This window comes from Panthera pardus, unplaced genomic scaffold, assembly GCF_024362965.1.
Source record: "Panthera pardus isolate Hobbes unplaced genomic scaffold, ASM2436296v1 HiC_scaffold_4, whole genome shotgun sequence".
Classification (NCBI taxonomy): Eukaryota; Metazoa; Chordata; class Mammalia; order Carnivora; family Felidae; genus Panthera; species Panthera pardus.
The window spans coordinates 11,028,823-11,049,845 of NW_026526969.1; the positions used below are offsets into that span (position 1 = coordinate 11,028,823).

At 45.9% G+C, this 21,023-nt stretch overlaps 2 protein-coding genes across 2 annotated transcripts in view; both read left to right on the forward strand.

The window, feature by feature from the left end:
* The first annotated feature begins 485 nt into the window (after positions 1-485).
* OCM2 (oncomodulin 2) lies at positions 486-4,072 on the forward strand. The gene is made up of 4 exons (XM_019422368.2): positions 486-548; positions 1,230-1,362; positions 1,795-1,904; positions 3,792-4,072. Exons 1-4 carry the CDS (start codon positions 488-490, stop codon positions 3,815-3,817), a joined length of 330 nt encoding a protein of 109 aa, XP_019277913.1. The 5' UTR covers positions 486-487; the 3' UTR covers positions 3,818-4,072.
* A 10,485-nt stretch (positions 4,073-14,557) lies between these two features.
* The window catches only part of CCZ1 (CCZ1 homolog, vacuolar protein trafficking and biogenesis associated), a 34,009-nt gene continuing 27,543 nt past the window's right edge, over positions 14,558-21,023 (forward strand). The window contains exons 1-7 of the mRNA XM_019422595.2: positions 14,558-14,762; positions 15,742-15,839; positions 15,942-16,035; positions 16,360-16,437; positions 16,815-16,862; positions 17,440-17,523; positions 19,030-19,205. Of these exons, the coding sequence (XP_019278140.1) occupies positions 14,643-14,762; positions 15,742-15,839; positions 15,942-16,035; positions 16,360-16,437; positions 16,815-16,862; positions 17,440-17,523; positions 19,030-19,205 (698 nt within the window). The 5' untranslated portion in view covers positions 14,558-14,642. The remainder of the gene's footprint in view (positions 14,763-15,741; positions 15,840-15,941; positions 16,036-16,359; positions 16,438-16,814; positions 16,863-17,439; positions 17,524-19,029; positions 19,206-21,023) is intronic.

The window sequence follows — 21,023 nt, forward strand, 5'->3', positions numbered from 1 at the left end:
TTGGCTATTTCGTGACTCTGATTCGCATCCTTCGGGATAGATAGCATCTTTTCCACCAAAGGTCTCCAAGGAGGCCAAGCTGTGAGAGGAATTGGTAGCACTGTATTTGCAGGCTGGTCTAGCAAACTGCCACTGCCTTTGTAACGTGATTTACTTCTGAACGTTTTGTAGACGGCTACATGAATGGTTGATTGTGCAAATACAGTTTTTGCAAGAAAACGGGATCAAGTCATTCTTTAAGTTGTATTTTTTTTAAATTTTGTCTTTGAAGAACGTTCAGGAGACAAAGGGGGCTGGGATCCTTCCCGCTTATGGTTTTTATGTGGGTGTTCTGTCCCATCACTTAATACAACGGCACGCTTATCACATTTTAAACCTTCCCCACAAAGACAGTTTCAGGGGCCTGGGAAGGGGTCGTGCTCCTGGACGTGCGTGTTCCCGCTTGCCATTTACCACATCTCATGTGTTCTGTGTGAACAGGTGGAAAATGAGCATCACAGACGTCCTTAGTGCTGACGACATTGCCGCAGCCCTGCAGGAGTGCCAAGGTAAAAGGAGAGTGAGGCAGGGGTGCGTATTTCCCACGTAGTCACGCCTCCAGCAAAGCCACGGAAATTAAAAATGTGAACATTTGAAAATTCGTGGGATCAGAGAATAAAACGGTCCTCAACCAAAGAACTAAAATTATAGAGATACGAGAGCTGAGCATATGGTTACATTTCCGTAAGGCCAAAGGAATGTACTAAAAGTGAAAAAAAAAAAAAAAAAGGAAGAAGCCTGTGGATGCCTGATGGAACCCAGTGACTGCGTTTCGCCCCACCAGTTAGACCAGTGCCTCTTGGCCACACAGCCTGTAGAAAGGGAGGGGGGGCGGCCCAGAGGAGAGGGACAAGAGATGGGTAAAAGCAAGTGGACAGGTAAGGTGGGGAGGGACACAGGAGATGCCATCACCAAGCTGCCCAGTCTTGGCTGCCTCGAAATCTTGCACCAGTCATAGCCCCCTCTTTGTCTTTGTTTTTTTATCTATTTGTTTGTTTGTTCCAAGTCTTTATTTAAATTCTAGTCAGTTAACATAGGCTTTGTCTTTTGGTAAAAGTTGAGAGCAGAGCGTCCTTGTAGCTCAATGATGGCCCGAGGAGGGTTTTTGATGACCTATGTTTTCAGCACCTTGGCCCCAATACGGAAGGTGATCCGGTGAGCCTGAGAATAACCCTCTCTCTGTTCTTCAGACCCAGATACTTTTGAACCCCAAAAATTCTTCCAGACATCGGGCCTCTCCAAGATGTCGGCCAGTCAGGTGAAGGATGTTTTTCGGTTCATAGACAATGACCAGAGTGGGTATCTGGATGAAGAAGAGCTTAAGTAAGTTTTACCCTAAAGAGAGAGAGAGAGTGGTGTGTGTGTGTGTGTGTGTGCACGCGCGCGCAGGGGAGGGGCAGAGAAAGAGGGAGGGAGAGAGAACCCCAAGCGAGCTCCATACTGTCAACACACAACCCAACGAGGGGCTCGAACTCATGAACCCATGAGACTGTGACCTGAGCCGAAATCAAGAGTCAGATGCTTAACCGACTGAGCCCCCCAGGCACCCCTGGAAAGAAGAAGAAGAAGAAAGAAAAACTTTTAAAAACAAAATGCCCACTGTTAGTTTCTACAAGGAAGGCGAGTTTGGCTTGCAAAGACCTTTGAATATCACAGTTGCTGGGAACGGATGATTTGCTTCAAGAGGAAAAGAGAGGGTTAGCACAGACGTGTGTGGTCTTTCAGAAAAGTTCCATAATCTTTATTGCCCTGCAGGTTTTTCCTCCAGAAGTTTGAGAGCAGCGCTAGAGAGCTGACAGAGTCAGAAACCAAGTCCTTGATGGCGGCTGCAGATAATGACGGTGACGGGAAAATCGGGGCTGACGGTATGTTCACACCTGTACACGGCACAAAAGAATTAGCTCCTGAAGCAACCCGGGGGATTGGGCCATGAGATCGGGCAGATGTGGTTAGTTAAAATCTCTCTTTCTTAACCTTGCTGCGCTTCAGTCTTGTCATCTGTAAAATGGGCCTAATGCGAGGATATAAATGATATATGCAGAGACTAGCATGATGCCTGGGGATGTATCGTAGAAGCTGGTCCTGTGAGTCACTCACTATCTATGACCCAAAAAATAGCCTTCACTTGACCAGGGGACTAGCTATTGCCTGGCTAATGATTTGCAAGATGCCCAATGCAAATTGGAAATAATATAAGGAATTGCCACTGCTGGCATTTGAGCCCCTCTGAATAAGGGAAGGATTGACATTCTCAAGTGTGTCTCATGTCAAAATGTCTATTTTTTTTAATGTTTATTTAGTTAGTTTTAATGTTTAGTTATTATTAAGAGACAGAGAAAGAGCATGAGCATGGGAGGGGCAGAGGGGGAGACACAGAATCCGAAACAGGCTCCAGGCTCTGAGACGTCAGCACAGAGCCTGACGCGGGGCTCGGACTCACAAACCGCGAGATCATGACCTGAGCTGACGTCGGACGCTGAACCGACTGAGCCACTCAGGCGCCCCTAAAATGTCTATTGACTTGCATAGGAAAGCCTCTTAGCTTTCAAGGGGTTAAACAAACACATTTTCTTGGACAGTAGCCCAAGTGGACAATAGTAGAGAATAGATCAAACGTCATGTACGGGGTCTTCTGTGTGCAGAGCTCTATATTCAGAGTTTAGTATAACTACATGGCTGGAGGATTATTTTAATCCGATTCAGTCATGTTGCTTACATGCTTCTTAGCTACACTGTGCATGCCAACTCGGGAGAATTTATGCCTGGTCTTTATGGCGGTACTAATTGGAAATTAAAAATTCTCATTTTAAAATCCTGTCCAAATGATACCACTGTAACTTACTATGCAGGAGTTAATGTAGCTTCTATAGATAGTTCAGAACAAGAGTTTAGGTAAAAGAAGATGGATTTATTTAAATCTAACCACGGAAAAATTCCAAATAGGCGAAGCATACCAAGAACTGTAAAGCAAATCTCCAGTTTTCGACTCCAATCAGTAGCAACGACTCATCATTATTGTTACCATCATCATTGTCGTCTTTCTTTTAGTAACCTAAGCTCTTGAGGGTAAGGTTAGGGTTCAACAGAGAAAAGGGACAAAAGGGAGTTCAAAGGCCCACTCTGTGAATTGCTTCCTACGTCTGCAGAAAGGAGGAAGAAAACGAAGAAAACTCTCCTTCTCTATCTTAAAGTAGCCAGACAGAAAGTTGAGCGGCCCCGGATTGCGACAGGCCATTATACCAAATCCATGCATCGTCAGAGAGAAATGGCTGGGCTGACAAATTCTTTTCTTTTTTTTTTTCAAGTTCACTTATTTATTTTGAGAGAGACAAAGCCAGCACAAGCAGGGGAGGGGCAGAGAGAGAGGGAGAATCTCAAGCAGGCTCCACGCTGTCAGCTCAGAGCAGGATGTGGGACTCGAACCCGTGAAACCGTGAGATCATGACCTGAGCCAAAATCAAGAGTCGGATGTTTAATCGGCTGAGCCATCCAGGTGCCCCTGGGCTGACAAGTTCTCATACGAGGGGCTCTGCTGCAGAGCTAAAGATGTTTGTTAGATTATGCAGGAAGATGGGACGCTCTAGACCTCCTGCACCTGCAGTCAGTGACATGTTTTTCCCCCTCCTTTTGTGCCCTTGAGAGGGGTGCCAAGCCCACCATCTGACAACCTCGTCTTCTGAGCTGGCCACATGGCCTGTCTGTAAAATACCAAGCCATCTCCACTGACGTTTTCTCACCCTCTTCTGTTCTAGAATTCCAGGAAATGGTGCATTCTTAAAAGCCGCAGGCTGTGGAGATAGAGACAATCAGCCAGAAGGCCTCCAAAGCCCCTAGAAATGGGAAACCCACTACCTGCCCCTAATTTATGTATTCATTCCCCCAGATGTGCTTCTCCAATTTGCCCCCTGTTTTAGCGAGGTAACAAGGCAGTCACTCGTGAATTTTCGGTGGTCAGTACGCCCTGATGACTCCTGTAAGGCCCTTGGCAGACGATGCCTTTAAAATTCACCCAATAAAGATACGTTTCTCATCATCTGCTGATGTGTGGGTGTGTGTGTGTGTGTGTGGTGGTGGGTTTTTTTTGTTTTTTTGTGTTTTTTTTGTTTTGTTTTATTTTTTTTGTTTTTTCTCAGCAAGGTAGGGGGATGAAAACAATCTGGGGACCGAGGCTTTTAGAAAGATTTCTGGTCCCATCAAGCTCTCAGCAAGTCACAATGGAGTGTACCAGCCATCAGAGAAAACAGGTTGGGTGGCGGGGCGGGGTGGGGGGGGGGAGTCACAAATGGCACTGTCAGGGCAGGATTTGGGTCAGGGAGTTATCAGAGTCTGAAATTAATATGAAGAGATTTATAAAGAGCGTAAAATCACTCTTATGTGTTTTCTGCTGCTGGGTGTTAGATCACCATAAGACAGCCTTAAAAGCAAACAGGACAGGACAGAAAACCAGTGTGCGACTGCAGTGGCCCCAAAGCCAAGGAGACTTGCTGAGCCGGTGGGCACAAGCAGACCCGTTTTCAAGCCTGCCTTTGTCTGTTTGTTTGTTCTTAGAAAAGCAAGGTATCTGAGACCCGCCCGCTCTGACCCAGCCCCCTGCCACCTGCTCCTTGTCTTTCGCAGTCACTACTTTCCTGGCTGACCCTGGAGCTGAGGACTTCAAGACAGGGGAGCTGAGGCATTTTCCTGGGAGCCTGCTGAAAGGCTCCCACTTTTCACTGCACCCCCCAAGCTCATGAGGCCCTGGGCTCTCCTGGATTGCTTCCATCACACCATGTAGCTTAGCGAGTTTTGAATCCGTTTTTTCAAGGGCCGCGTTAGGGCAGCTTTTCAAAGCGTGAGGTGTATACGAGGGGGCCTCTAGGTGACTTGAGGAGGCCAGGGATCAACATTTGTATTTTCATAACTACGTATTTATTTTTATATGGATTCGGAAAAAAATTCAACCAGCACAAGCACGTGATTTCTATAGCGCTGCGTTAGACTGAGGCTAAAGGGAACATCAGAGATTTCAAAGTGCATCAATTGGAAGAACAATCAAGGAATATTAGAGGTGGTATCTTGCGGGACAAAGCCCTTAAATGGCACTCCTGTTCCCTCTTCACGCCCCGGTCTTCCTGGCAGGAATCTGGCGGGTGAGGCTCTCCCCACCTCAGCTTCCCCTCCGTGTGTGCAAATGTCTCCCAGGTGCATCGGGGAATCGCTCAAAAGAGAGACATCAAGAGGGCCTTTTCGACCAATACTGATAAACCTCGAAGCTTTGATTCTTCAAACGATCCACATGGTGCCTTCGTCTCCATGAGGCGCCTTCTTTTATTTCACTTGGCTCCATTAGCCTTTCCCAGCTAATGGTTCTCTATCCCAGCTACAACTCTAAATACCTCAGAGTGAGCCTGCGACACTCTTCCAGGAGGCTCTGGCCACCATACGCCTCCGAGAAGCCAGGTACATGATGATGCTTTAAAATAAAGGTTATGAGCTATTAGTTGACTAAGCAATCCATCACCCGCTGGAGCTGCGAAGGCAACATCACCCTAATCTAGGTGAAGATCGTGGGTTTATTTCTTTTCTCTCCCTCAGGAGGGCGTCTGTCTAGGGATAATGACTGGAGGGGTTATATGGAGCACCCAGGGGCCACTGTGCACTGGGTCATGATGATATCCTGCCTTGGGGAAGATACTCAGAAGACGGATGTCTACGGAAGGAAAATTGCCACACATTTTCCGCGGATAGAATTATGGTTGGTTATTCATGAATTTTATTCATTCAACTGTTTCAAAGTGACAAGTCCAATTATGCTTGCCCAATGCAGATACATTGCTCTTCCCTTGTTCCAACTCAGTTTTAGGAGCTTAATTTCAGAGTCTCCATCAAATAGATAATAAGTAGCAATCATAAGGAGCCATCTCCCTGTATTTAACAACCAAAAAGTGTTGGGTGGTATGCTTAAATAAAACAATCTTGTCTTTACTCATATCAATTTTTAATTATGTTGTTTGGATTTTGATTAATTACATTGTTGGGAGGAGGAACTCCATCTCTGAATTCAGGTAACAACTCTGGGCATTTGAATGTATTTGTTAATTAGTGATTTTTATTTTCTGAGTTAAAATTTTTTTTTTAATTTTTATTTATTTTTGAGAGAGAGAGAGAGAGAGAGAGAGAGAGACAGAGAGAGAGACAGAGCGTGAGCGGGGGAGGGGCAGAGAGAGAGAGAAACAGAGAGACACAGAATCAGAAGCAGGCTCCAGGCTCTGAGCTGTCAGCACGGAGCCTGATGTGGGGCTCGAACCCACAAACTGTGAGATCATGACCCGAGCCGAAGTCAGATGCCCAACTGACTGAGCCACCAGGCACCCCCAAAGCAATTCATTTTAAAATGAGTCATATTTAATATGCACCTCACCAAAGAAGAGAGAAACGGTACATAGCAAAATGTTCACACTGGTTATCTCCAGCTGGAAGGATTATGCAACAATGCGATAAGACTGAAGCCTTTTAAGAAACGGAGCATAGTAACTAGAGAAATGAAAAACAGATGTAGAATTCACCCAATTTTTGTCACTGAGCCAAAGTAACAAATTTTGATTTTAAAAAACTTTCACGCCAAAGATGTACCCCACACGCGAATGAATGAAAGCCCTGCATACTATTCTGTTCCTGAAATTTCTACTCATTCCTTTGGACTCATTTGTATTTTTACATACTGAGGAAAGATTTTAAATATAACATACCCGGAGTCGAATCAAAAATGGAAAAAAAAAATCCTAAAATTGTAACAATCCAGAAAAGAAATTGACAAGTACGTAAAAAACTTTATTTTTGTGCTTGCTTTCTTGATTTTTAACTAATTTGCAGATGACCACCAACCTACCTCAAGAGAGTAGTAGGATGATGTATTTCAACTTTGAAATGAGTGCATGATAGGTTACAGAAGACTGTTTTCCTAATTGCTTCTAAAATAGGGCTGCGGAAGTGGTTTTAATTTGGACTTTTTTTTTTTAATGTTTACTCATTTTTGAGAGACAGAGACAGAGCACGAGTGGGGGAGGGGCAGAGAGAGAGGGAGACAGAATTCGAAGCAGGCTCCAGGCTCCAGGCTCCAAGCTGTCAGCACAGAGCCTGATGCGGGGCTTGAACTCACGAACCTCCAGATGGCCAGAGTCCGTCACCCAACTGACTGAGCCGCCCAGGTGCCCCTAATTTGGATTACTTTTAACTGTAATTTTGACTTACAGTTTGGTGGCGTAGTTTATCATTTAATGGAACATGATCTGAAAGCCAGTCCCCTGAATGTGCTTAACTGTTGAGGCTAACAATAAAGAATTGCCAAAACACTTCAAACATTATTGGGTGTTTTGCTGCAGCATCTGGACATTACAAAATATATTAATTTTTGAGTATACAGGTTTTCACCAAAGTTATCCCCAGCTCAGAAACAAAGCCTAGGAAAACAGCCAGGATGTGAAGGCATCGTCTGTTTGTTCAGGTTTGCAAAGCACAGAGTTCATTCTGTGTGATGATGCCGTTTGCTTTTGTGTAATGAGTACTCGGGAATCCATTTTCAAGCAAAAACCTATCTTATCTCTCTCCCGCTAATGTGAAGGCATAGGATTACTTTGCAAACACTGAAGACAACAGATGAAATTGGAAGCGCCAGGCTCGTTTCCACCTGGCCTGTTAACTTAGTCACTGGGAGGATTACTCTTCTTACATGAGGTTTAAACCGGCTTCAAAAAGAGTCCGCTTTTCCCGGTAAGGAGTAGATTCTGAATCCCTAGGAGTGCTACAATGAAGGTAAATACATGCATTCACATCCTTAAATTATTTTTAAGTTGTGAAATATTTCAAACACGAAGATGGGAATACGCGACAACATGACCCACCTGTGCGCCTCCCCCCTCCCTCGCTTTTTCAAGCGAAGAGGCAGCCATAGTATTTAGGCTCCAGAAGTCAGCACGGGTGGTCATTTATCCGCTGGCTCCTCTCCGTGGTGTGGGGTCTTCCTTTAGCTCCCAGCTCCGGGGGTGTCTTTCCTGCTGTGACAAACTTTACCAGCTGTTCCTGGGGGAGCCCCCCCCCCCCCACCCGCCGGGCATCCGAGCCGGAGGCAGGGAGAGACTGATGCAAGTTCCAGTCTGTTCTCTCGGGGGCCAGCTTGTCCTCGCTCTCCCCCATTCTCCCTACCCAGCTTCCTGGCTGCAGACTCCAAACTTCAGCATCCACGGAGGCAGTCGCCTTACAGACTGTTTAACCGGCTCTCGCTAGCACCTGTAGAAGAGACAGGCCTATACAGGTAGTTCCTGCCCCTCAAAAGTTCAAGTTACGCCGCCTCACTTTTACAATAAGACCTGCATTAGTACGTGGTTTCACTAAGTGAAAGAAAGCCAAAGTCGCTTTCGCTTTGACAAAGAAAGGGGAAACCCAAAAAGAGCGTTCTGCGTTGCTTTTGCCGAGAGAGCTATTAACAGAGGCAGGACGGATCTTCTGTATACTTCAGCTCAAAGTCTGGACCCTTTAGCAGCCTCTCCCCGTATCCCTCGCTCCCTAATCCCTGGCTACCACCGTTCTACTCCCTTTCTATGAGGTTTTGTTTGTTTTCTAAGATTCCATATGTAAACGATGGCATGCAGTATTTGGTTTATTTCACTTAGCATCATACCCTTCTGGTTCATCCATGTCCTAAACCACAGGATTTCCTTTCTATCTCACGGTGGAATAATGTTCTATCGTATACACCTGTGCCACATTTTGTCTATTCATTCTTCCGTTGGGTTGTTTCTCTACCTTGGCTATTGAGAATAATGTCACAATGAAGACGGAGTGTAGAGATCTCTAGATAAGGATTTCATTTCCCCTGGATATGTTCCCAGAAGTGGGATCGCTGGTTCATATGGTAGTTCTATTTTTAATTTTTCCCAGTACCCTCCAAACTGTTTTCCATAGTGGCTGCACCAATTTACATTCCCATCATCAGTGTACAAGGGTTCCCTTTTCTCCGTGTTCTGGACAGCTTTTTTTAAATTTTTTGTCCTTTAGAAAAACCGACCTTGGGGTGCCTGGGTGGCTCAGTCGGTTGAGCGTCTGACTTCAGCTCAGGTCATGATCTCACTGTCCGTGAGTCTGAGCCCCGTGTGGGGCTCTGTGCTGACAGCTCAGAGCCTGGAGCCTGTTTCAGATTCTGTGTCTCCCTCTCTCTCTGCCCCTCCCCTGCTCATGGTCTGTCTCTCTCTCTCTCTCTCTCTCTCTCTCTCTCTCTGTCAAAAATAAATAAACATTAAAAAAATTTTAAAAAAAAAAGAAAAGAAAAACTGACCTAACAGGTGTGAGGTGACATCTCTTTGCGGTTTGGATTTGCATTTGCCTGATGATTGATTACTGATGTCGTGCATGTTTTCACGTACCTTTGACCTTTTTCTTTGGACAAATGTCTATTTGGACAAATGTCTATTTGGACACATGTCTTGGCCCATTTTTCAGTTGGGTTGTTTGAGTCTTTTTGTATTGAGTTGCATGAGTTCCTTGATATTTTTCGTATTCACCCTTATCAGATATGTGGTTTGCAGGTATTTTCTCCACTTGTTTGTTTTTGCTCTGGTTGCTTTTGCTTTCGGTGTCAGATCTAAAAAATCATTGCTGAGACCAATGTCAAGGCGCTTAACCTGTTTTTCTTCTAGGAGTTTTACTGTTTCGGTCTTTACATCCAAGTTAAGTCTTTAATTTTGCATTCAAGTTTTAATCCATTTTGAGTTGATTTTTGTGTCTGATATAAAATAGATCTAGTTTAATTCTTTTGTGTGGGGCTATCCTGCTTCCCCATCACTGTTTACTGGAGAGACTGTACTATCCCCATCGTATATTCCTGGCTCCTTTGCTGCAAATTAATTGACCATATATGGGTTTATGTCTGGGCTCTCAGTTCTGTTCCATTTGATCCATGTGTCTGTTTTATGCCAATACTAGACTGTTTTGATTACTACAGCTTTTTAAAATCATTTGAAACAAACTTTGGAATACAGTTTAAATTCTCTAATTGGTCTGTTCAGATTTGCTATTTCTTCATCATTTAGTCTTAGGTTATAACGTTTCTAGCAACTTTTCCATTTCTTTTTTTTTTTTCATCTATTTATTTTTGAGAGACAGAGCATGAGTGGGGAGGGGCAGAGAGAGAAGGAAACAGAATCCAAAGCAGGCTCCAGGCTCTGAGCTGTCAGCACAGAGCCCGACATGGGGCTCAAACCCATGAACTGTGAGATCATGACCTGAGCCGAAGTTGGATGCTTAACTGACTGAGCCACCCAGGCGTCCCTTTATTTCCATTTTTATTTCTCCTTTGACCCAGTGGTTCCTCAGGACCATGTTGTTTAATCACCTATTTGGGAATTTTCCAGTCTTCTTGTAGCTGATTTCTCGTTTCAATGTCCTTTGTGGTCAGAGAAGATGCTTGATAGGATTTTAACCTTTTTAATTTTGTTAAGATTTGTTTTGTGCTCTGGGGCACCTGGGTGGCTCAATTGGTTAAGCATCCGAGTCTTGATTTTGGGTCAGATCATGATCCCGAGGTTTGTGAGGTTGAGCCCCAACTTGGGCTCTGTGCTGACAGCATGTGGCCTGCTTCGGATTCTGTGTCTCCCTCTCTCTTTGTCTCTCCTCTGTGTGTGCCTCTCTGTCTCTCTCTCTCTCTCAAAATAAACATTAAAAAGAAAACTTGTTTTGTGCTCTAACGTGATCTATCATGTTAGAAAATGTGTGGGCTTGCGAAGAATGAGAATTCTGCTCTTGGATGGCATGTTCTATAAATGTTTGTTGGAGACATTTGCTTTAACTTGTGCTTTATGTCCGATGTTTCCTTCTTGATCCTCTGGAGGGGGGATGAGTGAACTCAAAGATGGGCAGTGGAATTCATCCAGAGGAACCAGCTCTCTCTCTGAGCCGAGCCCAAGAGTATAGCCACTGGAGGGCGCCCTTGGCCTATGTTTGCTATGGTGCTGTGGGGCTCATGTGTGTCTGTTGGCTATCAGAACCAGGTAATTTGGGGGCCTATCTCTTGGGGAGTGCCTGTAAATGTTGGGGCACCATATGTGTGGATAAGCTCCTTCCAGAGAGATACCGGGAGACGTGGTTTTATTCTTGAAGTGAACCAGAGGGAGAAATCCGGTGTGTTACCAACCAGCTATTTTGAGCTCCAGGAAGGATTGCAGCCAGCCCCTAAATGTGTGCTAAATTAGAAGCCAGACCCTCAGGCAGCAGCTTGCAAAGTAACAGTCAAATCCCTTCCAGGGAAAGACTGATAGGCATTTTGCCTGCTCCCCCTGCACTGAGCTTTGGGGGGATAGCCTTGGTGAGTGCTCCGGGGCTCATTAAGATCTGCTTCTTTGTTTCTTATAGTCCTGTGGATCTAGTAACAGCATGGGCTTTCAAAGTTAGATGTTTTGGGGGTAGGGCTGCAGATGGGAGTCTTAAAAGTTGGGGTACTAAATGTGTAGTCCAAACCCAGTTAGAGGCTAGGAGTTGAGGGTTCCGTCCTAACTGTGCCGGGGTGGGGGTTGTAGCTGGTGAGAGTGTGTCTCAGCCTTTCCTACCCATTTGACTTGGATATTTCCTCTTTCGACTGGTGTGTGGGAGTCACTCAGCTGGTTACTGGGTTTCTTCTCTCAGAAGGAATTGCTCTGTGTAGCTGTATATTCAGTGTTGTGGGAGGGGAGACGTTCAGGGGCCTCTGTGTGGGTTCCTCTCTGTGAGTTCCCCAATTATTTGTGCAAAAGGTCTAATCTTTTTAATGTTTATTTGAGAGAGAGAGAGAGAGAGAGAGAGAGAGAGAGAATGAATGAGCAGGGGAGGGGCAGAGAGAGGGAGACACAGAATCCGAAGCAGGCTCCAGGCTCGAAGCTGTCAGCACAGAGCCCGATGTGGGGCTTGAACTCACGAACTGTGAGATCATGACCTGAACCGAAGTCGGATGCTTAACTGACTGAGCCACCCAGGTGCCCCCAAAAGATGTAATCTTCTATTTCTGTAACTGAACTTAGTTTGGACTCCCCATCATGCAGGTGATAGAATAATCCAGAATTAAGTCAGGCAGTTTGGCCTCCTTCTCTCCCTTCGACCACTAAGTCCTCCTCATTCCTCTCTAGTCTTGTGGCCTTGACCTACCCCTGTAGGTCCACTTGACCTACCCCTCAAGGCCACAGCTACTTCCACTTGGTCCTGACCTTAAGGCCTCTCGGGTCTGGCTTTCTCTGGATTCTGTATATTAGTATTTGGGTACGTCCTGCGCCAAGTACAGCCTACTGCCTGGACGCTCATGAGGATATGGTACAGCCGCAGCACCATGCTTGACGCAGAGGGAAACTACAAGGCTTGCTAGCTCCAGGCTTCACAAGGAAGCAAGGACACACCCTCTCCACTGTGCGGTCTCCAACATACCTAGGTGTCCATCCTCCCCATTCCACCCCCGGCACCCAGGTCTGCCCTCCGACAGTGAGAGAGGGGGCTGCCAATATCCACGCTGTTTTGCTTCCTTGCCTTTTGAAACTGAGAAAGCACTTTGATTTCTGGAGTTTTGTTGGTTTCCTTTTGGTTTTGTATCCTTTCTTTCCCGTGGCAATTATTTCAATTAGTTGAATGCGTGCAGAGGAGGCAAAGCATACAAGGAAGTAGGAGTGTGCCGGGAAGAAAGCTTGACTAACACTGTTAAGTGCCCTCTGCCACATTTATATAGTACTTTGTACTTTACAAGGTGTTCTCATTTGTATCATCCAGTGTAATTCTGCAGTAACCCTGTGAGGCAGGTACCGACCTTATTTTGCCAAGGAGGAAACGGAGATTAAAGAAGTGATGAGTCAAAGGTCATTCAACTGGGAAATGCCGAAACCCAGAACTAAAATTCAGGGGTTCCAACTTAAGCCCTGGGCTCTTTCTACTACTTTTCCCAGAAGTATGTACTCAGAGACAAAGGAGGGACTTCTTTCACCTGGAGTATTCAAAGTATTCCTCAAGTCGCAGGGACCTAGGCAGGTGCTTTAGGGTCTCTAAGGGAGATGGGAATGATGGGAAGCAAGTAGAAAAAAAGGGGTGCTTTTAGGCCTCAGTCATACCCCTGGGGCTCTCATTCAACCACGGAAGCCCTGCATCTATTTTATGTATTAGAAGTCCCCAGAGACTTGGGGGGACAAAAGAAGGGAGGAAGGGGGTTCTACTATTAAATACTCATAAATTATTGCTTTAGTACCAAAACACTATTATCTAATGGAGAATTTCATCCACTGGAGTAAGCTAGTTGGGAAAGTCTTTGAAGAGCAAGTGATAATCATTTTGTTGACTATTGGCAAATCCATAGTCGCACTGACTTCTCAAAGCAAAATTCCTATCAGTTAAGCATTTACTGTCAGTCATTTTATTTTGTAATTATTTTTTAAAAAGCGTGAGCGAGCAAGGGAGGGGCAGAGAGAGTGAGAGAGGGAGCATCTTCAGCAGTCTCCACACTCAGCAGCGAGCCCCACACGGGGCTCCATCCCCGGACCCTGTGATCGTGACCTGAGCGAAATCAAGAGTCCCGATGCTGAACGGACTGTGCCGCCCAGGCGCCCCATTAGACATTTTACAAATACGAACTAGAGTCTGGAGAAAGGCTAGCTGATCGGTCCAAGGTTTCACACCCTGCGAGCGACGGGGCTAGGATTAAGTACCCAGATCTATCTCATGTCCAAATTCCGATGCATCTCGCTCCTAAACATGAAGATCTATTCTTCCAGACTGAATAAGAGGTCCCGTTTCTAAACTTCATCTGTGACAAATGAAACGACCTTAAAGCAAGGTCGTCTTGAACTTGCAAAGCGATCCGCTGAGCGGGTTTGAACTCCAAATGCCAGAAGCTAGAAGTAACGAGCTGTTCCAATCATGTCCCAATGCAGAGCTCAAAAGCAGGGGAGTCCTCAAAGCTAAGGCAGGACGATACCCTGTTGGCCAAGGTCCGGGATCAGGCACTCCGCGGAGAAGGCCGCGTTCTGGTCCTGCTGGGACCGCACACACTACGCCTCGCGGAGCCCGGCGCCTTCACATCTGCGCGCAATCTTCCAAGCCTGAGCCTGGGGAATTGGCGTGAGGCGCAAACCCCGTCGGGTTCGTTTGATCCACCGGCCACCTGCGGTCTCTCAAACGGGGATTAAGAAAACCCAGAAATGCCAGGACGGACCCTGTAGATGATGGAAGTGGGCCAGTCGCCCCAGCTGAACGCCCGTCCGCCCCTACACGCGTTTCTTTCACCGCAGAAGCTTCCTTTGCGCCTTCACCTACTTCTAGAAAACTATGCCGGTTCTATTTTTTCTTCAACTACGCGGCCCTCGCCTTCCGCCAGGGCAGACATCTGGGCGCAAACAGTTTCGCTTTCATCTTAACTCAAAAAAAGAGAAACACCTGCCCAGCAAACAAGGGGGAACCAATCCTCACGGGCGCTCGCCAGAAGGGGCCGTTGGGCGGCGGGTTCTTTTTCCGGGCCGGCGGCGACCACTTCCGGGGCGGCCGCGAGCGAGGCGGAAGTGCGGTCTCCTCGGGGCGGCTGTCGCTGGGCGGGCAGAGGGAGGCTCCCGAGGCTGGGGGGCCGGGCCGGGATGGCGGCAGCGGCGGCCGGGGCCGGGGCCGGAGCCGGGGCGGCCCAGGAGAAGCAGTTCCCGCCGGCGCTGCTGAGCTTCTTCATCTACAACCCGCGCTTCGGGCCGCGTGAGGGCGAGGTACGCGGAGCCGGACCGCGCGCCGGTGTCAGCCGGCGGCCGGAGGAGGGCCCGAGGGCGGGGGCGGCAGGCCGGCGGCGGCCCCGGGAGCCGAGGGGCGCGCCCGGGAGGCGACCCCGGCCAGCACCTGTCACCGCGCTCCTGGAGCGGCTTTTATCGAGGCTGCTTTTGTGCCAAGTGCACGCCCGAGCCGGGGAGTAAACGGGGGCCGGACCACGCCGGCAGGGTCTCTTCCGAGTCCTGGATCTAAGCCCGTGTGTCGAATGAAGCTTCAGCAAGCTCGTCACTCCACACGGGTTGAGGCTCTGTTTTTTGCATCATTCCTGGGTGACTAAAATTGAGCTAATGTTTTTGTTGCCCACCCACCCCCCCCCCCCCCCCCGGAACCGTGGATCGAGAGTGCTGGACTTGTAAACCCGAAAATAACGCAGGCTTGGAGGGCCCTTGGAAAGTTCTTTCCCCTTGGAAAGTTCTTTTCCGAATTGATATATAAATCCCAGGGGTGGGTTTTGTTTATTTTCTAGGTGGGGACGGTGACTTCCTCCAAGGATGTCCGGTTCCGCTGGCAGCAAAATCACGGTAGCTTTAAAGGCTGTCAGTCTCAGTGCCCGTGAACCTGCTGAGTTTGACTCGCCTGGAGGCGTACGTCTGCGCACGTGCGCACACGCTCATTTCTTACAATCGTTGGTTTACAAATGAGCAGGAGGCAAGAAACCGTAAGATCGAGTTTTCAGAATAATTGCCTAAGTGCTCCTTCAGATGACATGTGACTTACTGATGATCACAATTGCCTTCCAGGCTCATGAGCGTTATTTACATAGTGAGGAAAAGATAATTCTGGATTCACTGAAAAGGGTTTTTGTTTTGGTTTTTTGTTAGCACGTGTGACGTCAGACGTTGACTTTGAACAGCTTTTTCAACAGCTGAGATGGGAAAAATGCTGATACTAATGTGGCGATTCTGTCTCTTCACACTTTAGGAGGAAAATAAAATTTTGTTTTATTACCCAAACGAAGTAGAAAAGAATGAAAAAATTAGAAACGTCGGATTATGTGAAGCTATTGTACAGTTTACCAGGTAATACCTTTTAAAGTGCTTTTGCAGAGCTTAGCGAGTTCTTACAACTTCTACAACTTGGAGAACTGTCCCCAATTATCCTTTTTTTATTAATCTTTTTAGGACCTTTAGTCCATCAAAACCTGCAAAATCTTTACATACGCAGAAGAACAGACAGTTCTTCAATGAGCCAGAAGAAAATTTCTGGATGGTCATGGTATTTATATACACAGTATATATCCCTTTCATCTCTGAATTTGTGCGGTGAAGTTATGGGTGACCTTTGCTTTACTCTTAGGACTTGAGGAAAGTCCTCAAGTTAACTCAAGAGTCCTTCATTTTAACTGCTGCAAAGTAGGATTACAGTCGGGTGGGTTGCTGTTTTAAAGTCAGACTTCTATTCAGTGTATTTGTTCTTGGGGCTGTTTTCGGAAGGTGTGTTTCTGGTATTGTGACCTGCTCAAATTTTTTAACTTAAGGGAAGATTAAAAATGTATATGATTGGTTCATTGTGTAACTTCGTTTTATCAAAATCGCATAGGTCGTTCGGAATCCTATAATTGAAAAGCAAAGTAAAGATGGGAAACCAATTGTTGAATATCAAGAGGAGGAGTTGCTGGTAACGTGTCCTTTTTTATTTCTTATTTTTTGAAAGTTTATTACTGAATATATTGAGTGACTTGGTCAGATTTAAGCCGGGTCACTTTTACGGAAGCTTCTCAGGATACGCATAGTGAAGCTTTATGTTTATCGCTTACATTAGCATAGTTTTATAAAAATGTACATCCCGTCTCACCAGTGCCTCCTAGTCATATGTTCAAGGCCCTCCTAAAATTACTGCTTCATAACTGAATTTAAATACCTTTTATTTTCAGCACACAACTGTTGTGGGACTGAGTCTGTAAGCATTATATTGCTTTGCCAAGAGTCTTTGTACATTTGTTATACAGCGGACTTTTTTTCCCCTAAAATTGACATCTATGTCTTTGTTTGCAGGACAAGGTTTATAGTTCAGTGCTACAACAGTGCTATAGCATGTACAAGGTAAGCATGATGCTCTTTCTGAATGGAGTCTAGCCAGTTACCTGTTTCCAGGGATTGTTTAAAAATCTTAATTCTTTAGATGACTGCCTGGTGACTATGTATCTGTTTTAGGGGAGGAAACAATGGGGCCTTTGAAACAGGGTTGAGGTTTATGCATATACTTATTCATTGAGTATTCAGTCTTTCTTTATTCCCAGCCTTGTGCTAGGAATGTGTCCCCATTGGTAAACAAGAAACTCCATGTTCTTGAGGAAGAGACATTCTGGTGATAGAATTTATATAAAGTGAAACTTAAGTATGAGTTGAGGTTAAAAAAAAATATATCCTAAATGATTAGGTGATAACATGGAAATGATATCACTTAATAGTGTGTTGATTTTTTGTGATTTATTTTATAACCCAGGCTTTCTCCTGTACATGTTTTCCCCTTTTAAAAAGAACGGGATGGGGGGGGGGGGGGGGGGCAGGGATTAAATAAGCCGAATTAGTCAATGTAAAAGGAAAAGAAGAATTTGTTATCTTGGGAAATTGAAGGGCATAAGAAATTGACTTTTTAAAAAATCTTTTACATCATTAGCTTTTTAATGGTACTTTTCTGAGAGCCATGGAAGATGGAGGTGTCAAGCTCCTAAAAGAAAGATTAGAGAAATTCTTCCATCGGGTAAGTACTTGGAATTTTATTTATAATCTTAGTAGTCTTCAAACAGACCCTGAGAAATACACATACATGAGTTCATTACTCATTGACAAAAAAAACTTAGGACTGGAAGGTGGCAGAGAGCCTAAGATCTTTAGCGGCAAAACCAGACCAATGAGGAAACTTTTTAGATGTGCACTCTCGAATCTCTCTGTCACCTCTGTGCGGGATCAGAGCATCCTGCTATTTGTGTGCACCCCCACAGCATCCTGGAGACACCCTGTGACTTCATCCTTGCCCCGCCTGGGTTGGCCAGTGTGGGCTTACTGCATGGTGATTGGCTAATTAGCAGAATTTAAACTCTTTGCCTGAGTTGTACGTTCTTATGGATTGATGAAACAATACTCTGTTTAGTGAGTAGTAATCTGTGTTGACTCAAGGTAAAATTTTTGGCTGTGACACAGACTTTATCCCATTAGTGGTTATTTATTTTTTTTTTAAGTTTATTAATTTACAGAGAGAGCGTGACGCGGGGAGGGACAGAGAGGGAGAAAGCGAAACCCAAGCAGGCTCTGCACTGTCAGCACAGAGCGCCATGTGGGGCTTGAATGCATGAACCGTGAGATCGTGACCTGAGCCAAAAACAAGAGCCAGATGCTTAACTGACTGAGCCACCCAGGCGCCCCCCCCCCCCCCCCGCCCCCATAGTGGTTTTTAATGTGATTTTTCCCTCCCAAATGATGAATGAGTGTCCCTAAATAGTTGCCACTCTGTTTTACAGTAAGTTACATTTTATATACTCTATCTCTGGTAAAAATCAGTTTATTTTAGTGGAATAATTCTCTGTTTTTTTCCCTAAATTATCTTTGATCTGTTTTTTTTTGTTTGTTTTTTTACATTTGTTTATTTTAGAGAGAGAGAGCACAAGCGTGTGAGCAGGGGAGGGGCAGAGAGAGGGAGACACAGAGTCTGAAGCAGGCTCCAGGCTCTGAGCTGCCAGGACAGAGCCCGACGCCGGGCTTGAACTCCCGGACCATGAGATCATGACCTAACCCGAAGTCAGCCGCTTAATCGACTGAACCACCCAGGCGCCCCTGTTTCTTCACTTTACTGACCATAATTATTTACCCTCCTGCTGCCTCCTGATTCCTGTTCTTGCCTTCTTTACCCTCCTGTCCATCAACAACTGACTACCTGTCCTTTCAGCGTTATTTTGGTAGGAGGTGGCAGTGTCTGTCCGCGACGTCACTGTTGACATCCCTGATAAGGTTGATATAACTTGAGGAGTGCTAGCGTAAGGAGTTAGTGATTCCAAGAGACAAGACACAATCCTGAACAAACATTAGTTATGTTTGTACTTAATGTCGTGAAATTGGTACTGACTGCACATCTGGTTAGCTGTGGCTCACCCCCTTACTGGTCTTCTCGGCGCAGTAGTACGTAATCGTATCATAAATTGACTAATTACCCTGAACTGTCAGTGCTCTATTCTGTGTACTCTAAGTTTAACGCCTTTTTTTTTCCCTACAGTACTTGCAAACGTTGCATTTGCAGTCATGTGATCTCCTCGACATTTTTGGTGGAATCAGCTTCTTCCCCTTGGATAAAATGACTTATTTGAAAATCCAATCCTTTATTAATAGAATGGAGGAAAGCCTGAGTATAGTCAAATACACCGCCTTCCTCTATAACGATCAGCTGATCTGGTATGTATGCTCCCGAGGCTTGGCCTGTAAAAGAAGAAAATCTTTGAGGATCATAAAAACCGCAGTGACTGGGTTGATAGCAGGCTGTTGGACTGGAACAGATAGCAAGGGGGCAAGGGCAAGGTGGGAAGCGTCTTTATAGATCGTGTCAAAATAAAGCAGTGATGACTTAAACCAAAAGTAGGGTGATTTGGGTTAAAACGACCAAGCAGGGGAGCTTAAAACTGGCGCCATGCAAGGTGGAGAAAACGTTTCTGCCGAGCTGAGTTTAAGAAGCCCGTTTTTATTTTGGCGTTCTTCCAAAAATGTCTTTAAAGAAACCGTATAGTAAATGTGGAAAGCATACTTTTCAGACTTTGTTTTAAAGAAGCTAGATGAAAAAAAAAAAATACCCGAGAAGTTAAATGTGCTATAAAACCAGGAAGTTACCCACTAGCAACAAACTGTGCAACCTGTAGTGAGAACAAAAACATAATTTCTTTGAGAATGTTAATCCTGGAGAAGAAAAGATAAACTGTAACTAATGCTTTCAGCTGCGGCAAGACAGCTCCAGCAAAGTCACGCGCACGTGCATGCGACTGCATAGACCTGCAGGGGGTGTGGAGCCGGCTGTTCATCTGTGTCTGAGATGGGCTGCTGGGGTCCGGGAGCTCTTCGGGTGCTCGCACGCATTCAGTGTTCGTGTTTGCTTGTACTAATACCCCGCTTTCTTCAGTTAGGGCTGCGGCCACGTTTGAGCGCTAAACCCGAGTTCAGCTAACAGGGCAGTAACGGTTCCCTGAAACCTTCCACGGTTCCCCGAAACCCGTCCTCTCCCTGCCAAGGTCTTGTAGCCTCATTTTAGGAAGAGAAATTGACTGAAAGAAGTTAAACACATTGTTTATTAAACATATTGATGAGTTTTGATGTAGAGTTTGTTTTCTCCTATGAAAACAACAAATTCCAGATGAGAAGGCCTCTTTTTTGTTTAACAAATTATTTAGCAGGGAACCTGATGCTGTATTAGCTGGCCCTGTTCTAGGTGCTTTTTATGATATGCACGCTGTAGTAGTGAGATGAAATTCTTAATGCTGCCGCGAGAAGGTGAAGGGGAGTTACTTACACAGGGTTGGAGGGCGTCAGGTATGGGGAGGGAGTGGCTTTCCAAAGGCAGAAATTAACAGGGAGATGCTGGGAAGGGTGCACACAGCCACGGTGACGAGATTGAGGGACAAACTGGAATTGAACAGCAGTCCGTGGCCTTGGTGCCCTTGGCAGAGGAAGGGCAGCTCAGATTCCAGTCGCCAGGCACAGCAGAAGGGCTCACGTGGGTATGAGCTCAGGAGGTGAGAAAGGGTTCAGGCTTAGAGCAAGAGGGTCCCCTCAAGGTCAGTAGCTCCTGCTGAGAGGCTGTGGGGCCAGCCTGACGAGCAAGCCTGGCTGCGTCCCAGAAGCCTCAGCTCACAGGGCTAAATGTTGCCCAGCTCCTGGGATCCTCTTGGTATCTTTGTCTTTGTGAAGGATGTCCCGACACCCCCTGGGGTTAAGCAGTGCCCAGCTCTGGTGGCCGTACAGAGCTGCTCTGTGGTCCCACCCTAATATGCTGGCAGGGCAGACAGAGCTGGTCCCAGACAGTCACCACAAGAAGGAGCTTTAAGAAAAACAGCACATTTTGAGAAGCGGCTGTTGATCACAAAGCTAGTGTATGAAAATACCTATGAAGTATTTCGTATTTCGTGAGCAGAATATGTATTTGCTTGTATTGCTTACCGTAGATATACATACGTTTTTTAGTTTTGAATGGTTTGTTTTGTCAAGTGGAGCCCAGTGGTGGTGTTG

Excerpts from the sequence above, each read along its gene's own strand:
- OCM2 (XM_019422368.2), top strand. The coding sequence starts at position 488 with ATGAGCATCACAGACGTCCTTAGTGCTGACGACATTGCCGCAGCCCTG. Across the intron at positions 1,363-1,794 it reads CTGGATGAAGAAGAGCTTAA|GTTTTTCCTCCAGAAGTTTG; the intron begins GTAAGTTTTACC and ends ATTGCCCTGCAG. Across the intron at positions 1,905-3,791 it reads CGGGAAAATCGGGGCTGACG|AATTCCAGGAAATGGTGCAT; the intron begins GTATGTTCACAC and ends CTTCTGTTCTAG.